This window comes from Lagopus muta, chromosome 17, assembly GCF_023343835.1.
Source record: "Lagopus muta isolate bLagMut1 chromosome 17, bLagMut1 primary, whole genome shotgun sequence".
Lineage (NCBI taxonomy): Eukaryota > Metazoa > Chordata > Aves > Galliformes > Phasianidae > Lagopus > Lagopus muta.
In genome coordinates, this window is record NC_064449.1 from 11,977,578 (window position 1) to 11,997,361 (window position 19,784).

At 41.6% G+C, this 19,784-nt stretch overlaps 1 protein-coding gene across 2 annotated transcripts; it reads right to left on the reverse strand.

Annotated features, from left to right (window-relative positions):
• Nucleotides 1-7,168: 7,168 nt before the first annotated feature.
• Nucleotides 7,169-19,774, reverse strand: CDC45 (cell division cycle 45). 2 transcript variants are annotated; one of them, XM_048964562.1, is made up of 19 exons: nucleotides 19,296-19,773; nucleotides 18,251-18,310; nucleotides 17,868-17,960; nucleotides 17,295-17,432; nucleotides 16,620-16,763; nucleotides 15,491-15,546; nucleotides 14,983-15,031; nucleotides 14,218-14,279; nucleotides 13,862-13,912; nucleotides 13,006-13,125; nucleotides 12,503-12,634; nucleotides 12,040-12,138; nucleotides 11,623-11,784; nucleotides 11,292-11,430; nucleotides 10,827-10,910; nucleotides 10,515-10,633; nucleotides 10,142-10,218; nucleotides 9,321-9,387; nucleotides 7,169-8,182 (listed from the first exon to the last, which is right to left on the reverse strand). In XM_048964562.1, exons 1-18 carry the CDS (start codon nucleotides 19,344-19,346, stop codon nucleotides 9,323-9,325), a joined length of 1,701 nt encoding a protein of 566 aa, XP_048820519.1. In that variant the 5' UTR covers nucleotides 19,347-19,773; the 3' UTR covers nucleotides 7,169-8,182; nucleotides 9,321-9,322. The 2 variants fall into 2 exon arrangements, 1 of the variants encoding a protein (XP_048820519.1); XR_007380402.1 differs by lacking the exon at nucleotides 7,169-8,182 and having other exon boundaries at nucleotides 9,362-9,387; nucleotides 10,483-10,633; nucleotides 19,296-19,774.
• Between the last annotated feature and the right edge of the window lie 10 nt (nucleotides 19,775-19,784).

The following is a 19,784-nucleotide window of genomic DNA, read 5'->3' on the forward strand; positions in this document are numbered from 1 at the left end:
TGGCAAGGCAGTGCAGTTCTCTTGGAGCCACATCGCCGTGTTTGAAAGGTTAGAAGAAATCTTCTCTGAAAAAGAAACACTTGATGGTTATTTGGAGACAGCAGATGCATGCACTAAGGCTAATCAGAATGGGACTTTGGCCAAGAACGTGAACAATATTTAGATTTACCGGTGAGAAGTCTACATAGAGAAGGATGGAGGTAAAAGAGCTCAGCAGATAACAGGAGAAAAAAAGGGCAAGTAGTGAACACACACAATGCTGGCATCAGCTTCTAAGGATTCCAAAAATAAATTCCTCTTCCAAACAGATCTTTTTCCTCCTATCATCCGTTTATGCAGAGGTGAGGACTCTAATGCTGGCTGTAAGCCCCCGTGCAGCTGTGCTACATTTCATTCCCCCTTTTGTTCCAGAGACAGTTCAGTGGGACGTGCTCCTGTATCCTATTTCCTTTCCTTGGTTATTCACAGCAGAACCTTTCACTTAGCATTTCTAATAGCGCCATGTAGTGCTGTCGTTTCAGGAAATGCCTGGCTGTATTCACTGCTAAATCAAGAAGGAGTCATGCTGGTAATTCAGGGAACACCTCATCAGAAGAAAAAAGGCAATTGCTGCTGAGCTATTGTTTTCCATTTCATTTCACACACTCAAAAGAGCTCTGATGACCACCCAGTGGGTGCCCCGAAACACAGATTTCAAGACACCTTCCTGAGCTAGAAAGGCAAGCCGGATTTACTGCTCACCCTCTATTGTTACTCACTCTTTTCCTGTTAGCCTTTATTTTCTATTTCTGTATTTCACCCTGTCACTTTCAGTCTTTTTTCAGGTTCTCTTCTCAGTTTTGTAAGCAACAGTTGGAAAGCTTCCCTTTGACGGTGTGCTGTGCCTGGAGAGTTTGCTGAAGGGATATTCTACAATCGGAGCCCGCAGGACTGAGTCAGAATTCAGCAGCTTTAGCAAGGAGGAAGTCTCTCACAGAGGATATGCTCATTAAGTTCTTGTTCTAACTACTCCATCCTTAACACTGCTATCGGCTATTCTACTTACATAGCTACACTGCAAGTGGAACCAGCTGAAACAATACTCTCCCCCCATCTTCATGTTCATGAAGCAGCACACGCTGGCTGTGCAAAGCAGGTAACAGGATACCTACTCCTATGCATGAGCAAATACTGCTTCTGTGGGTATGAACAAACAGTAAAACAACAAGAAACTTAAACTCTCACCTTGAGGGAGATTTAGACTGCTAGTAGGAAGAATGGGAGGCAGCTTAGCTTAACATTAGAAACAGGTGACAGATGGCAATAACTCATGAGAGCAGAGAGAACAAGCAGGTGGCAAGGAAAGTGCATTATTTGATTTGGTTTTTTTCTTTCTCAGCTCTCTCAGCTTGAGAACATTTCCTTCCCTTGAATGACACATCTAGGAAATTCCAAACAGGTATTAAAAGCATTGTGCTTGGTTTCTCAACACTCAAGGCTAGCACTGTCCAGAAATGGCACAGTGCTGAGCATACACTTGTAGAGTGCCATTACAACTGAAGGGAAATGAATTCTGACTGCTGTAAACAAAGAACAACTTTCTACTTTTTATAACACAATCCAGTAAGTCTTACGTCAAGTGAAAAAATGAAAGGAAAAAGTGACAGATGCTGCCTTTAAAGGCCTAAACCCCCTAAGCAGGATACCACTACTGGCATTAGGTCCTGAGAGCTGGCCTAGAGATAGGTAGTTACCTGAACCCTCAGTTCCACATGAAATCAAACCTGGATGTTGATTTAACCTAGAACCAAGGAGTATCTAAGTGGGGCAGTCAAACACAGACAGTATAAATGAATAACATTCATATCCATTTAGGAGACAATTACTCTAAACTACACACCATAAAATAGCAAAGTTCCTACTTGAAGTGTCAAGTTGCAGAATTATATTACAGCACAAGTTCTGCAATAGTTAAGGTCAAGATCCTGTTTCCATTAATCAATGAACTAAGTAGTCTAAGATTTACAGGATACCCTGAGTAGCCTGGAGAGCAGGGAAATAGTTTTGTGGTGTTTGTTTCTACAACAGTAGTTGTGGAAGAAAATATTGATTCACTGAGGGATAGAAAGAAGTGGAGAAGTTGCACTATTCTGTCATGATGACAGCAATGGAAATCAGAATCGAGCCCTACCTATTTTCCTATTGATAACTCTGGGGAGAGGAACACACTGGGGTTCCATGAAGGTGACCTCAGACCTCGGCACAGTGACCAGCAGCACGCACTGCTGTCGGTACGCTTTGCACGCGCAGCACACATCCTTTCACGGACCAAGAATTCCCTTCTTTACCATCCCTTCAGAGCTTTGTCCTGCAAAGCACAGCATAGCATACTGCTGTAATGCTGTGACCTCTTCACAGGACCTGTTTCTGACAACTGCAATAGCAGACACAAAATAGCAGTGCCTTAAAAGCACTAAGTTCCTCACTGACTTCCTTCAAAGCAGACGAACTAAAAACATCCTCGAAGCAGGTAAGCATCACAAGGTAACTCACTAATTCCTGATAATAAAACAGCGCTTGCTAAGCCAGCTAGGACACAATTTCAAAAATACAGATCAAGTCCAGTTCCGTTAAAAACACAGACCTGACCAGTTCCATTAGAATGTAAAGGAAGTCCTGCTTATTTCCCACTTTCCTGAAATATTTAACAGCTTCGTTCACCTGAAGATTTTCCTAAGGCACAAAAGGGAGTTGCAGCCCCCTGTCCGTTTCCATTTGTTCTAATCTGTATCAATTTGAAAATGAATCTCCTTGGACCCAGAAGTAATTGTTCCTTCCAGTTCTGCCATGCATACCACACTACGTGAATATTTTGAAATTCAACAATCCCTTATAAAGAACAGCAGCTTTAAATATTTAGGCAGTTACTAACAGCAAATCACTGCCACACGACAACATAACCTGACAAATGTTTCTGCAATCCTGGTACTCGAATCCTGAATTACAATGGTGCTCACAATGACATTTAAAAAACACTATTTTACTTGCCCCTTCCTTACAGGCTAATAGCAATCTATAAGCTATAGCAATCTAGCTAGACTTTCATATCACACAAGGGAGAATCTTTAATGGCATACTTATTTCAAGGAGCCCTTTGGTGACTTTCAGCAAATAAAAGCACACAGAGCTGAATGTCCCTGTGAATTCTTTCCAACCCAATGCAGGTGCCTCCGATTTTCCACTGACATGGTACAAATGAATGATTAAATGAAAGTAAATTCCGCCGAGCCAAACGGTGGAAAGAGACACCAACACCACGAGGACTGAAAAAACTGACATGCTGCATCAATGAGAAGAGGTAACTGAGTGCTCTACGCAGTTAAAAAGACAGCACCCCTTTCTGTCAGGGAACATCAGCTTTTTTTCAAGGATCAGGAAGGTACTATTTCAATTAAAACTGTTTTTGAAAAGAAAACAGAAGACTCAGAATATCACAGTACTTGTCTAATACAGATAACCTAGTCATCATCAAGGAGTACCCTGAGAAGTCACCTACAGTTCTTAAGTCACAAAGCTGTTTGACTTCGGAGACGTCTGCAGTTGAGGCAGGGAAAGAAGAACAAACCTGGACTTAACGGACCCGAATCCAGAAAGCGAATGAGCTGAGCTGCGACTGCGCTCGCATGTACATCTTCCCTCGGTTAGTACATGGGGTACACTCAGCTGAGCTCATAAACTGCTGTGTGGAATCTTTCATAGAGAACTTGATTTTCATTCTGACCTAAGGAAATCTTCTGAGCCTTAGTTCACTGCATGCAGCACGACTGATAAATGTTTGTGGTACCAAATTACTCAACTTCAGCATCATCTCTCTTAAGTCTAGATACGTTGTTCCAGAATATCACTGAATAACATACAGAAAGAAAAAGTACCAAGTGTCAGAGTAGCTACACTGCAGGCACGGCAGAAAACTGAAATTTTTTCCATACAACAGCAGTGATTGGGAAACCTACATTCCCACAGTCATGAAGTTGTGTGTAATTGAGTAAAAGATCTCTTGCCTGCTTTGAATGTGCTTGACCTTTGATTTGCTTCTCTAATTCTGCCACCTATAAAAAGGAAAAAAAACAAAAGTAAAATGCTCGAAGAGAATGAGAATAGTTTGAAATTAAAGCTCACATCATTCTCTTCCCCTAGCGAGTGTTTTGTAATATTTCCTGTAAGAAAGTGTTTATAACTCACACTCGTGCAGAGGTGGCACCGTACTTAGAGCTCCACCCCGGGCAGCATTTTTTCCTTAGTCCTTGAATCCAATCCAAAGGGAACTTTCAGTACCAACTCAAAGCCAACAATGGTACATGAGAGCCAAGAGAGACTTTAATTTTTCCATGTAAAGAAACAAACAATTCACTGTTTTCTTTCCCTTCGACAAGCCAGACTTTTCTGTCAGGCTTCCTGGGATTTCTCTACCTATGGAGCTGGGAAGCTGGGTATGAGGCAGCACTGTGCCCTCGCAGCAAAGAAAGCCAACCACATCCTGATTGCATCCAAAGCAGTGCAGCCAGCAGGGCAAAGGAGGTGCTCCTGCCCCTCTGCTCTGAGGCCTCCCATGGAGTGCTGCGCCCAGATATGGAGCCCACAGTGTTGGAGTGCATCCAGAGGAGGGCCACAGATGTCATCTGTGGGATGGAACACCTCTCCTAGGAGGACAGGCTGAGACAGCTGGGGCTGTGGAGCCTGGAGAAAAGAAGGCTGCAAGGTGACCTGACAGTACCTAAAGGGGAGCTACAGGAGAGAAGGGGACAGACTCTTGAGCAGGGCCTGTGGTGATAGAGCCAGGGGAAATGGTTTCCAGCTCCAAGAGGGTAGATTTAGGTCAGGCATCATTACACTCCTAGTAAGTCTTGTGCACCTGCATCTCAAATACTGCCTGCAGTTTTCCTTCTGGTCTGTCTGACAATTACTTAAAGAAGTGCAACAGTAATCAGGATGCCAGAACAGCTGCAGCAAAAGGGAAAAATAGGCTGTCGTGATTCAGGACTGGGAAGAGATAACTGTGGGGAACACAGAAGAGGTTTATGAAATGATGACTGCACAGAGGAAACAGGCAAAGACTGTAAAACATCAAAAAAGCCACCAATTGGCAAGACAGCATGTCTGCCCCCTACACAATATTACACAGGATAAAACTTCACAAGGATTAGGGAGGAAGTCATCCTGGTTTGCAGATAACTACTGACAGGTACCAAATAGTCAGAAACCGCATCTGGATCAGGATGTCCTTGAGAAAGAGGGCTGTGAGAGTCCTTGTGTTTGCATCCGGAAGGAAGCATTGTGCTATTTCTTTGTTCCCCAGCATCTGCTTTTGACATCAGACAGGTCAACATTCTGATTAAGTGTCCTTCTGGTCTCCCCCATGGCTACATTTATGTTTAAGGTGGTACAAACCTGGTACTTCGTTCATACAACAAAGCCGCACTACTTTTTCCTATTTTTTCTTAAGAGCAGTATAGAAAATAAGAATTAATTTTCTCCACTCCACAACCTTAACAGCTATAAGTACAAGACTGCTAACTGCCTGTGATTCCTGGGGAAGGGGATGCACTTCAATTGCAATCAAATGAGGTCCTTACCGTGCAATCTTAATTATGTCTAAGTGGTCATGAATCACTGGGCAAGAACAGCACCATTGAGTCAGCTTGTTCAGACACTTCGGTACGTTTAATTCCCTCAAAACACCGGACTTTTTAAAGGATAGTTTTGTCGTACTCAAAAAGAGCAGGAGCCAAAGAAACAATCTAAAGCATTGATTTTTACAGCAAACACACTGGACGAAAAAGAGTTACTGCAGCTCAAATATAATCCTTAGGGAATGTTTCTGTTTGCATTCAGACATGGAATGCCACCATACATCTAAAGAGGGTAAGCCGATTTCTTAGTGCTTTAACTATTCCTTTTAAAATGACACGTCAGAGCCACATTTTCTATCTGGACGAATAAATCAAATGCATAATAATCTCTTCATGAAGAGATGTTAAGAATTCTTGGCATAGAAACTCCTTCTAACACCTAACTGTTAGACGTGACCACTGAGCCAGTCAGCAGCATTGCACTGAGCCATTCCAGCCGCTCGCTGCTGGACGCGGCTTTTCTGTGGGTGCAGGGGGCTTCAGAAGGTTGGATCTTCCTGCACAGTGATTCTCTAAGCAGTATGAACACACTCATTTACAAATCCTACACCACAGAACGAGCTATGAAAGAAGTGTCTGACACTACTTCACGCATTCTAAATGCTGACATGCAGGCTCTTTATCTACTGACAAATTCTGATTTCCACACAGATGTAACTATTTTCTTTTTACATAGCATTCAGTGTTCCTGACCAATTTTTGGCCACATTTGACAGTCTCTGGATCAGTTCAACAGCTGATCAATTCTAAAACAACCTTGGGAAAGCTAGAACCCTAAAAATCAAAAGCAGGAAATAACCCAACAAATAACTCCAATAAAGGAGGCACAAGAGAAGATTCTGCCCCATTTAATACATCCACAACTTCAAGCATGTGCACCACACTGGTTGGAGATGAAAGAACCTGCAGTTTAACCACACATCTCAGCATTATAACCAGCTCCCACTTCTCATCCTCCCAGCACAACACAGTGTGTTCATACTAAAGGGCCACTTTGCCTGAAAACTTGTGCATTTCTCAGTGCACAACAGCTGCCTTCTCTCTCTCTCTCTCTCTCTCTCTCTCTCTCTCTCTCTCTCACTCACACACACACACACACACCTCTTTCTTCACTCATTCTGATAATACCTAATTATCAGATGGCAGGAAAAATGCTAGCAGTAGGAAACAAACATGCCCCGACAGGGGAATGAACCAGAATACACAAAGCTCCAAGAGAGAGATAGGGGAATACAACAGCAAATGAGAATTGGTAAGGTAAGAGGAAGGGATTCACATAGAACTTGTAATGATGGTAGAGAAAACAGTCAGCAATAACAAAACCTCAAATAAGAAACCAGTGGTAATAATTTGCTAAGACAGCCATCAGTCACAGAACTGTGCCACAAATCAGGCACACAGCACACACCTTACAAAGCACACCTTTCCATTATCACAAGCTGGCACAAAGATTTGATTGTTCAGATAAAAGACAGCATTAAAGAACTACTGCTGTTTGGATAAAAATATATCGTTTAATTCGTTTTCCACTGGCTACATCTAGATCACAGTCAGTGTTAAATTAACTTGTAATAAAAATCTGTACCAAATACAATGTAACGATACATACTCTTTACATATCCATTATAATACATTGAAAATATTGAGGTCGTACAGAATTCAAGCAAACATTGCAGGGAGAAAAAGAATTCCAAGCATATACATACCCACCCAATGCACAGCAACTAAAGTGAAATGGGACCTCCGTTACGGAGCTGAGATCGAGGCTGCCAGCTGTAACACTGCAGCCCACACGCGGTTCTCGTACTGCTGTAGATTCTTCCCAGGAAAATTACTGCCAAAGCCAGCCGGCAAGTGACAGTGCAGCACCACCACGCATGGCTAAGGACATGCTGGCACTGAGGGCACTTTGCTGGCACTGAAATTCCACGGGTTGTATCTGGTGACTGGCAGTTTCTTGGTACATGGATTTTAAACACCTAAAATCTTAAAACCTGCCTCATAAAACAGCTACTTCAACCAAAGTGCACGGCTTCAACCCGACAGCACCTAAGAAGATTTTCATTACAAGTTTTCAAGAAGCTATTTTATAAATGATTTTAAAACATTCAAGGTAGTTTTAAAAGAGCATTTAAGTATGGAATTTATTTAAAACCTATTTTTGTTGTTAGCCCACAGCTCAACACCAAAGGAGCACATCTACTAATAAAAGCAGGTTTGACAAACAGAAATGCCATGTGCAAATTCTCCTGTTTGAGGCATTTTGCCTTTACAAGGCTTGAGTCCTTACAAAGAAGCAGTATCCAATATCTGTGTGCTCAGGTTTGAAATCCTTTAGCCTCTCAAGCACAAAACCAAAAGTCCAGGCCTCTATTGGAAGCAAGATGACATAATTGCAGTACTATGAAGTCTGGAATATCTGAAACAACTTCAGAGCATCTGATCCTCAGCTTCCAGCACAAGGAACCGAAAAGCACCACTGCGTAACAGGGCAGAAGACAATCTGAAAGAATCTGTAGTCAAAGCATAAAGAAACAAATAGGTGTAGGAATCGCAGAAGCCATGGATGGCAACGCTATCTAACAAACAACTGCAGTTATTGACTCACTGCTTCTCACTGCTGAGTGAACAGAAAGAAACTAGTGTTCATATCCATCAGTAGGTCAACATCCATTTGGTTAGGCCTGTGAACGTACATTCACACACTCTTGTCAAAGGCTTCATCTTACTCCCTTGCTTTTGTACATGCAGCATAAAGACAACTGTGGGATCAGTTCACATGTGAATACTGAAGATCAAACCTCTGTCTAGATATGAAGCAATCAGGAAGTACTTCAGATAGCTTCAGACAATCTTACGGGCTGTTCTGAGCAAGCATCACAAAACAGTTTAGAGTTTAATGTCTAAGAAGCCTAAGATTCCCTGTGGAATCAGCACAAACCAACGAAAACAGTTCATAACTAAAAAACATCAAGTATTTGGAAACAGTTGCAGCAAATTCTAGTCTCATCAAGTACAGTAAAATTTGTCCTAAAATCGCTTTAAGACAGACTTTGAACAAGCGCAAAGCAAAAAGTCACAACTACAAATAAAATCTTAAGTCCAGATAAAAACTACACCCCATAAGCTATAACATAGGAAACAAAAGCAAACAGAAAAAAAACAAGTCCCAAACAATCATCAAACCACTTTAACTTCAAAGCCAAGAATGGCTCTCCTGTGACCAAGATTCTGCCCTGAGCTCAAGCAAGCTATTGTAACTGAAAGGAAAGAAGTCAGTAATGGACTGCCAATCACTGTTATTACTGTAGTAATACTACCTCCATTTCCTTTCACAACATAAACAGCTGCTCCTTCTACAAATGAAATTGAAAAGCCACCAACAGCTAGAATAATGAAAAGCTCGGAAATTATGAAATTTAAATGTCTCAAAAAGAAAAAAAAAAAAAAAAAAATCTTTTCATGCATTGTCTGCTTCTTCTCCAAAAGAAGAACAATCATCTTTGTAAGAAACCCTTACCTTCAATATTTATTTTCACTGGAAATTACTGCATTTTGTTGGAACATGCTACAGATAATATGTGAATGTCATTTGGTTACTAACTTGAACTGCAATACATTTCTGAATTAATCCTTTTTTCACTGTCTTACCATTAGGACAACAGAGATACGAGTGCATCCAGAAATTTGCTCCTGTCTTCTGTTTTCAATTCAATTACTAAAATACAAAACACTTTGTTACACGATGCCAATAACTGAAAGGTATGTCACGTGTCATACAAGGAACACTGATTTCCAATATACTTATTTATATTCCTAACCAGCCTGTAAGAAAAAAAGAAACTATTTGTTTGGGCAAAATGCAACCTGCACTGTTTGTTCCAGCAAACTCACATTTCCAGGCGCTCACTGCAGGATGCAGCCACTAAGTTTTAACCCCAGCAGTTTGTTTTCTGTTCGACACGCAAACAGAATCAAAGTGTGTGGGGTTACAAAGCGCCTCCTTTGGAAGCGCACACAGAGCTGGGAAAACCTCACTGCATGAACATCCTGGTTTTCAGAGTCAATATGGAATACACCTTCTAGCATCAATGCTTGGCTTAGCTGCTAAATACAAAGATTCTCAGCTATCCTTGTAGATTGTAAATGAAGCGTATATATGAAAATGGTTACTCTGTGCAATCTTCAGACTGTCCCAAAATGATAAGCCAGCCCCTGCTACATAGCTTAACTTCTGTACCAGACGAGACTTAAACAGAGAAGAAAAAAGATCAGCAAACTAAGATGCAGTTTGTATTTACACCAGACTCAGGAGTAGCCTTATCACGTACACACACTCCATGTTTGCATTTAAGACACAGAAATGAATAAATGGTCTACGCTCACTATGCTTGATGGAGTCTGTGTGAACACTGACCCCTAAAGGAACAAAGGTGAATGAATTACGTGAAATGAAAGATGGCATTACTCACTGGACATGTCAAAATGGTTGTGTAAAGTCCTGGAATTGGTACTGTCAGCAGCTTTCTCAAATGCTCTTCCAAAAAAGCTGCAAGATGAAATACAAAGTCATGTATTAGAAGGTACCATCCACTAAGAGACATGGCTCTCTTTTAAGACAAATACATAAATAGTTAAGATGGAGGAAAAAATGTACAAGGAAGCTGGGGAACATGTCTGTTCTCTTAAGAGCCTCATGTATACCATGAGCAAAAGTATCTTTTAAGAAGGATGCAGGTCAAGTCAATACACAGTGTTAGGTAGGTACAGGAGAGATGTGGTTGTTTCAGAGACAGGAAAAGCGCATGGATACCTTCAGTAAGAACTTTCAAACAACGTTCTTACTTCTTTTTGTCAGAGCTTTCTGTTTCTGGAGGAATCCCCACCATGATCACAGTTCCCTGTTCAACATCCATCGGTGCAGCCATTATCAGTGGCAGTAATTTGCAGCGCTTGTTTTTTGTCTGGAAATCAGAAAGATTCTTTGTGTTAGGAAGTTTCCCAGGAACAGAATTCATAAAGGTGCTAAAGTTATCCAAACAATCAGCAGAAAAACTTTTGAGATAATATGAAAACATTTTAGTAGTTAACTGTAAGTACCCAGCAGAACAGTAACTACTTTGAGGCCAAAAGTAACATTAGAGCTGATTTACTTACAGAGCAAACAAAGGATTTGAGCAAGTATTTACTAAGCAGGCACAGAGATACTGGTTTAGAAAACAGTTTCACATCTGGCGTACCCTAGGAAAACAAGAATTATTTCAGTCTCAACACAAGATAATTGTTCCATTCATTGATTTAAATTTTGATATCTACCGACACAGCTAAAAGCTCTGCATCGGTCGAAGTGCACTAAGAACCATTATGGTAAAGGAATTCGACATCTCCTCCTCTGCTTGGTGACCAAGCTCCCTCCTTTGAGAAAACTGATTCTTTCTTTGTGATTTACAGAGCAGATGTCAATACTGACCCACGAGAGGACAGTACGGTATAGACAGTCTTTCTGACTTTCTGTTGGCATCATTATTATTGAGCCAACAGTTAGGAAAACAGTGTTATTCAAATCAGAGAAAGACAAAATACGACACTGAAACATGAAAAATAGAAAAATAGAATTCTGACCTCCATGAGAGAGCAATAAAGAAAAGGCCCTTGGGAAATAACAAGGTTGGTGCAAATGCAGCTGGCTACTGTCTGCTGAATGGCACGTAACTGCTTTTTGGCTAGGTCCAGCCCTTGGTGCAGTTTGTCCAGGTTACCTCTGCAAAAGAGAGAAAAAATGCCTTTATGTAAAAACGTAAAGCTTTTCCATGCATAAGTGGGACATTTCTAAATCCCTGTGGATATATTCTTCAATGTTTCTTTTCTCTTATGAAGCATCGATGCATCCTTTACATATTCAACCCACATTCCCTAAATAAAATTGTAAAAGAACAATGAGAATTTTTTGTACCTGGAGAGGCTGTCCAAAGCTTTAATGAAATTAGTCGTTTCAGGCCCCTCTTTCTCTATGCTCTCCATAAGAGAAGCTGTGGCATAAACTATATCACTTGCCAAGAACTTGTTCTTAAAGCCGAAGTGAATGCTGAAGGTCTGAACTCTTAAATCCCTCATTCTGTAAAATGAGATAAAAATAGTCAATGTTTTCATCTGGTCAACATTAATAACATCATCTCCTTGGTGCGTTAATGTTAAGAACATGAAGATTAATTTCACTCTAACATTTGCAAAGCGTCTAATATTAATTTATCAATATAAATTCCGTATCTTTTTTTTTTTTAAGGAGACATTCCATCCACTTCATATAAAAACATCTGAATTTAATTGAAAAAGATTTTCAGACAAATCACTTGTATTTAAAACAATTTACCCAAACTTGTTTGCAGATTCTTCAATCATTTCCCGAAGGTTTTCTTTCAAAGACATGTCCATGGAATTAAACTTCTGTTTCACTTGCTTCAAAGGCAAACTGAAAACGGAAGGAAAAATCACAACAGATAAAAAGCCAAAAGAAACAAATATTCTACCTTGCTTTCATAAGGCATTAAGATCTGGTAGTTTAGCAAGCAAAGTCTGACTGAGCTTGTTTTCCTCCAGTCACTGAAGAGCAGGCTAAGTGCACGAGTCACTTCAGACTGACTGCTCAGAAAAGGCACACAGCTGAACTGTTCCTCATACACTAAGGCACAACCACCTCAGAGCCCTACAATCACATTTAAGAAACAACATACTGAGTACCTGTGAGCTTAAACAACCTGACTCGGACTGAATAATTTTATACAATCCAGTGAAAAAACGATCCCTTAACTGAGAACCAAACATTTAAAACTCACCCCATGTCAGCCAAAAACTCCTGCAGCCGCTTCTGTCCTTGTACTGACCAGAGCTTAAGGTTAGCAGAGGTGTATGAAGTATTACAGAGACTTTCATACAGAGACCAGTGCTGATAAAGTGCCAGGCGCAGACTGGACAGGAATTACAGAAAATAACTATAAGCATATACACTCTTTGAAGTTAGTTAGAGAACTCTAATTAGCAGGTGCCTTTAGTTGCCCTTATTTACTGTATGTCCAAACTCTGTGAAAAGATGTAGGCACACGTAACACCTCAAGACAAGAAACTCTGACATCTAACTAAATCTGTAGAGTTGAGCTGCGGTGAAGCTGTGTGAGATACTGAAAGAGACTCGCATTCAACAGGCCGTTCACATTTTCTTTTTTCTCCAATTCTGTTCTCATCTGAAAAGCAGCTTGGGATTTTTTTCCCTTGATATCAACTCAGCTGGGGTGCATCAAGTAGGCAGAGTTTGATTTGACCAGATTTGAGGCAAGGATACTCGTATTCAAATGCTATTCGCATGCAGTCAATGGAGAGGGAATTTTCCTCGTCCTCATTGCGGTGGTTATGGCGAGACACGTGGCGCTGCAGGATCCCAATGTCAGTCACATACTTCATTCTTAAAAAAAAGACAAAGAAAAAGGTGGCTTGGCTGTCTTCCTTTGTACCCTTATTTGAACAGGAGAACACAAAATGCTCCCTGAACATCACACGTTCACCAGAAAGCAGCACAGAAAACCGCAGGCACATCTCAGAAAAACCACTTGCTAAGTAATGGTCTCCCAATACTCAGCTGCACACCCAGGCAATTAAGGCCAAAATAAAACCCACTCAGAGAGACACAGCAATGAATCAAATCCTGATTATCTTGCTACAGAGATCAGTGTTTTAGTAAATACAGAATATCAGGGGTAAAGTCTGCATGTGTACTACTGGAATCCCGATGGCATCTCGTAGGGAAGAAATGGGTTGAGAAAGGAAAAGAATTGGAACTTGTCAAGGAAAATAGGAAAGGAAGCAGGAGTCTACAGAACGTACAGATTTGTCCCCTTTAAAAAAACGGCACAGTCACATTGATACAAGCCACCAGTGAGCACCATTTCTTCATTAGAAATTATTTTTTGTGATGTGATAAAAACCAAATAAGTTTGCAAATTCTAAATAGCAGAAAAGAGTTTCTCTGAAGTTTATTCCTGTTTTTATAAGGCGCTTGATTACTTTTAATCATAAAGATATTTAATGCCATTTTTCATAATAGGTGCAGCATTAAATTCCCACATTTCATGATCTTACATTAATTGCTTATATTAGTTGCTAAATAAATAAATAAATAAAAAGGAAAAGAGCTTTCTTACTGGGTAATTTTATCCTGGACCCACTGATCTGTTAGACCAACAATAGCCCACCTGAAATTGGGAAAACATACAAAGAGTTAAAAAAAAATCCTGCAAGGTGTATTATATTTAACAATTTAAGTATGTAAGAGAACAAGTCAGAAACACAATTCATCAGCTGTGCACAGACGTCAGTAACAAGGTTATATGCTGTTACTTCCAATCCGTTCATGCCGCTGGTCCTCCCAGTTCAGACAGGCGCTCTCTTAGGAAACAAGCTGGGATCTCAGGCTGAAATCACAGTTTGGGAAAACCTTGCCTCTTTTTACTGCGCAGTTATTTTCCAGCCGTTACAACAAGTGGTAACAGAAACATACCACAGCATGTCATTCAAATCTTTAGACATGATCCACGCCAGATCAAACATCACCATCGCGGACTACAAGAAAGGAAAGCAAAAACAGAGGGTAAATGAACACAAAGCTCTCGCTTTATTATGCAAACAGCAAACTTAAATTTGCCAATTAACATCCTGCAAGTCACACTTGAGTGTGGCAACACACCAGCATCTTACTTTAAAACATCAAGTAAACAGAGAAGTGTTTTATGAAGCTCTTCACGTCTGCATTCCATTTGTAACATCTGAAATATTCTGACACATTCAAAACTTAGAAAGGCAAACAAGCTCCCCGTATCTTTAAGTCTTTTCACAAAAGTATTCCTGTGCACAGAGGCACTTCTACCACGATAAAAATAAAATCCACTCTTAGTTTTTCTATACTGACATTGAAGATTCAAGCAACAAGAATGTCAGTAGTTGCAGTTCTGTTCCAGCTTTTTTCTCCCACTGTTAACACTGGATTACACACTACCATGCAGCTGGCATCGCCCTCCCAGCTAGCGGGATGTTTCTGGGACACCTCTAATTCATTAACAGGAAAAACAGTGTGCACAGCCAGAAAACTCTAAACTACTGAGTCACACTACTTGCTTACCCGCTACTCGGCGTACCATATATAATAAAGACAATTATGTAAAGTATTATCAGTCATTTACAAATTATATGAAGGTGATTGAGTAATATCCAACACCAGAATTACACTGGCCCCTTGTAATTTTGTGGAGAACAAGCTGATACTTACTGAGGTCCCATGATACTCGTATTGCTCGTAATCAAAAAGAATTTCACGTCTAAAAGAGGAAAAAATAAGTCTGACTACATGGAAAACCAGACTCGTCCAATTCAAAATATAAACCTGAGCTGTGAAATAGCTTCATTTCATTTTAAAAGTAAGAAAAATATAGATTTGGAAAATCTATTAGATTCTTGATTCCTCAAATTCTGTTTCTTTTTTTCCTGATCATTTCATTTAAAAATACTGAGATTACAAAGAAAGAGGTTCAAATTTCATCCTAAGATAGAAAGCCAATAGTGCTGCTTAACAGTGAAGCTCTGCACCTTTTGCTCTTATTTACAAACAATTACTTCCAATTATCATCCACACGAACATTTTAGCTTTTTGCATGTATAACTACATCTCTCCGTTTTCTGTACAAGTTATAATTACAGCTTATTGCACACAAGCCCTGCAGCACCAACACATGCAAAGACGCTGCCGGCTGCACTGCACACAGCAGGCTGAAGCTCACCTGCGCGCCTCCCATTCTCGCCTTTGCCGCCTTTTCATTGTTCTCTCTATTACCTCCTGCAAATTAATTTGGACATTAAAATGCTAGAAAAACTTACTCCAATAAATTAGCATCTATCCAGTTAAGTGACTGAATATTCATTAAAAGAGGAATTATTTAGGACATTTCATGGGAAAAAGAATTATCACTAAACTTTTTCCTAGAAGATACTGAAAGTCACACCATCTTCCTCTGCTAGCACTGGTTTAGCTGATCTACACAGATAAGAGGACTTTCAATACTACCAACACTGCATCTTACCATTTTATAACATGATGAAAAATAAAGAGCATCAATCAAGCTTGGAAACAGAGGAACTCGGTGTATATTTATGCTCTCTAAGAAGCATCATCATCTTCAAAACTCAGATCAAAAAGATCTACGTGCAATACTTCACAGATTCAAAAGTAGCTTTTGCACACGCTGGTTACAATTTGTCTTTCATTTTCCTGAGTAAATACTCCTGGATTAGTAGGAAGTGTATAATGTATAATGTTAATAGAACCAGCCAACAGAACAACCATCTATACAAAGTTTGAGAATGCTTTTCCATCCAGTAGCAGTGTTGCTAGCCTTGTGCCTTTGCCTCCTTGCTTGATAGAAACAGGTCATGTGCTACAAATAAAACACGCCAAATTGACTTGTTCATGCCTACGTCACAATATACTCATGTTAGATTACTGCCTCAAAGGCAGACAAAATGTACTTCTAAATTGTTTGTGAGCTTCTGTCTTCTCAAACAATTATTTCAAAATACAAAAAAAATAGTTTATATCTAAATTGGTTGTTTTGCTGAACTCAAAAGCCCAGAGCGCATAACCAGAGGGAAATCTCCTCGGTTAAGCAATTACACGAGGACAGAGTCACATACGTAATCAGCTTTAGCACATTTTGATAAGCAGAAAATATTTCAGTGCAGACCAGATAAACAATCTGTGCAAGTGAAACTCCAGTAGTAGTAATTATTTTTTACTCAATTTACTTAATTTTATACCAATTTTTATATGTTGTGGCCGTCAGTTATCTGCTCTAAGGACTTAAAATAACTGCTTTACTTTTCTTTTTAGAAAATGAAGCATGAGAAACGAACCTCTTCAAAACGTCTGCGCTTATCTGAAGGTTCTGAGCCATCACTTTCATTCTCTGAGTCCTCTTCTTCATCCTCTTCATCTCTGAAGATATCATCATAAGCAGGAACATCAAGATCATCATCTTGCTTAACTAACAGCTTAATCTAGCAAGAATAAAAAGATATTTTTCAGCAAGGCACCACTTCAAACAACAAGTGAGAAAGCTTCAGAAACTTCAACAGTGAAGCAAAAACCTCATTTTGGCTGTTATCCATTCCTGGTATTAAAAAGCAGTGTTTTTAAAACTTGTGTTTTTACCAAGATCGTGCTGATTTATCCAACACAAACTGCATTCTTCTTCAACAATAAAATCACAGTTAGAGCATTGCATGGAAGAACTGTTGGTGGCTGTTACACATCGTGGGACGCTCATCTTCTGATCTGTACCAGCGTGACGTGCAGAAACAGATCGAGGTGCTTGCTACTGACAGCTATCACAGCACCAGCAGTGTAAGTTTTTATAACTCAAAACAGTATTTTTCAGATCTACAGTACCAGTGGATGTCTGCATCAGTAATGCTCATTTCCTGACTGCTAGCAGTTCTGCAAAACACAGAAAAGCACTGAGGCACCCCCCACCCCACAGAACAGAAACACTCTGTTATAATACAAGCTGTAAGAAACGCTCAGCTTACCTGTGTCTCATTGTAAACATTCACTATATTGATAGGTCTGTGGCTATCACACACAAAAAAATAAGTGTCTTCTTCAGGCTGCAAGATCTCCAGCAGGTCAACATTGGCACCACAATTAATGAAAACAAAATACTTGAACTGCAAACAAAACCAAAACAAACATTTTTAATTTTAATTAGTGGGAAACACGAAAGACTGCAGACACCTACACAAAACCCCCTAAGCACTCAGCACTGCCAAACCAGCATTTACTTCCCGGCATTAGATGACCCAAAGAAGGAAGAACTGTGCAAGACAGCAGACCATACTTAATCAGGACATTGGACGCCCAATATCTCCACCTTTCACATCCCAAAATGTGTGCAAGCTGAAGTTGAATCAATAAGACATGAGCTGATATTAAAAAAAAAAAAAAATAAAAAAGACCTTGGCACGTTTGGAAGCAGTATATTAAAAATTAACCACTGTGTTGAGGTAAGAAATAATATAATTACATTAAGAGCTGACGTTTTAAGTTGGGGAAAGGACAGAAATACATGTCTATATACAAAGAGCTGCAACTTTTCTTTTTACCTGATCTTTATGCTCAAGAAAGGCAGTTTCAAGTTCTTGCCATCCAGACACAGGGACTAGCGTATATTGCACGTGATCACATTGAAACAAAGCCTGAAATGAAGCAAACAGCTGTCAGCTACGGTAGGAAACAACCTCTTCTACATTACTGCATTGTGCTATAACTCTATCTCATACAAATCTTTGTCTTGAAGACATCCAAGCTGACAACTCGACATCAAATCTGGGAGTATGGCTTACTGAGCGTCCATGGTGTGATTCACGAAGAAAACATTTCACAAAATCAGTTTAAACTTTTATCCTTTTCTGAGCTCAAACCCATTTTAAGAGTCCCAATGACTTTTTCTGGTGTTAACTTGCAGTGGTAATGAACAAACACTTACTTGGAGTATTTTACAGGCACATAATGCATCAACATCTGAGGCCACAAGAAGAAGAACTCGCTGCAAAAATAACAGAGAAACATTAATATGTTAACGAAAGGGACAAATTCAGAGAGTTGGCATATGAAGTGTGTGACTGTGGGATGAGAAAGGGAGAAATTTAGGCAGAGATCACTAAGAGCATGGAACAGGACAGGATCTAAAGAGGCACTGCAACAAAAGAAACGATTTGGATCCCAGTGAATAACGAGCAGCACCACTTCACGTGGTGAAATCACAGCCAAAATCGCCCGTAGCTCCGTGCGGTCGCAGCCGTGCAGCCCCTGCTCGCAGCCCGGCGGCGCGCGCCTCGAGCGGCTGCAGTTCTCAACATCCGGAACGGCCTTCGACAAAGAACGTCTGGGGCAAAACAGGGCCGAGGAACGCAGCCTACGTCCGGGTCAGCTTATCTTCCGCTTCGTTTTGTGTGAGGCTTCTCTCTCAAAGCCGGAGCAGCTGGGACGAACGCTTTCCATCGCGCAGTCTGTGACTGTTCCGCAGGCAGAACGCGGCGGAGCGGCCAAGGAAAGCCTTCCGCTTTGGGCCGTGGAGCAAAACCGCGCTTCGAGGAGAGCGGGCGGCAGCGCTCGCTGCGGGGTGTGGGGTTAACGCCGCGTCCGGGCGTGCAGCGCTACGGTGCTTGAAAAGATACTTTAAAAAAGTAAAAAAAAAAAAAAACAAAAACAACAACAAAAACCCTAAACGAATGTCGAGATGCCTGTTAGACAAAAGGCCAGCAGAAAAGCGGCAGACAGGCGCTGCACTGAGTGCAGCCCGCCCGAAGCGCACGCTGCAGCACAGCGCTTCCGCACGGCGCTCCCGGCGGCCCCACGCCCTCAACGCGGCCCGCCCGTATCCTCCCGAGCGCGGCCTCAGGGCGAGTGGGGCAGCCGCCTCAGCCCCACCGCCGACCGAGCCGGGCGTTCCGCGAGGCGGCCCCGGACAGTAGCACAGGGGGAGGCTGCTTCGCCCGCCGCCTGGGACCCCGGTGCCGCGCCACCCGCACCTGGCTAACGATCACATCGTAGAACTCCCGGCGGCAGTCGGTGACGAACATGGCGGCGGCGAAGAAAGAGCTGAGGGAACGGCAGCGGCAGCGGGCCGCCCCCGCTCAAAGTGGGCGCCAAATCAGCGCCACTTCCCATTGGCCGATGGAAAAGCAGCCGTCATCACTTCGCGGCGCGGATTGGGCGAGACGTCATCCGGGTGTTCGCCGATGACATTGGCAAAAGAGAGACGCGACAGCGAGGCGGGCCAATCGCAGCGGGCCCGGCTCGGCCGGAAGCACCGTGCCAGGCTCCGTTGCCGTTACCGTCATCTTTGTTGGGGGCGGTTTGCTTGCTTAGCCGCGAAAACGCGCGGAGAACGAACGGGAAGCGGGCCGTCTGGGCGCTCGGTGCCGACGAACAGGCTGAGCCGTTAGAAACCGCCACCGCAACGGCCCCAACGGCCGGCGTCACCTCCGAGCTTCTGCCCTCACCCAAGATGGCGGCCG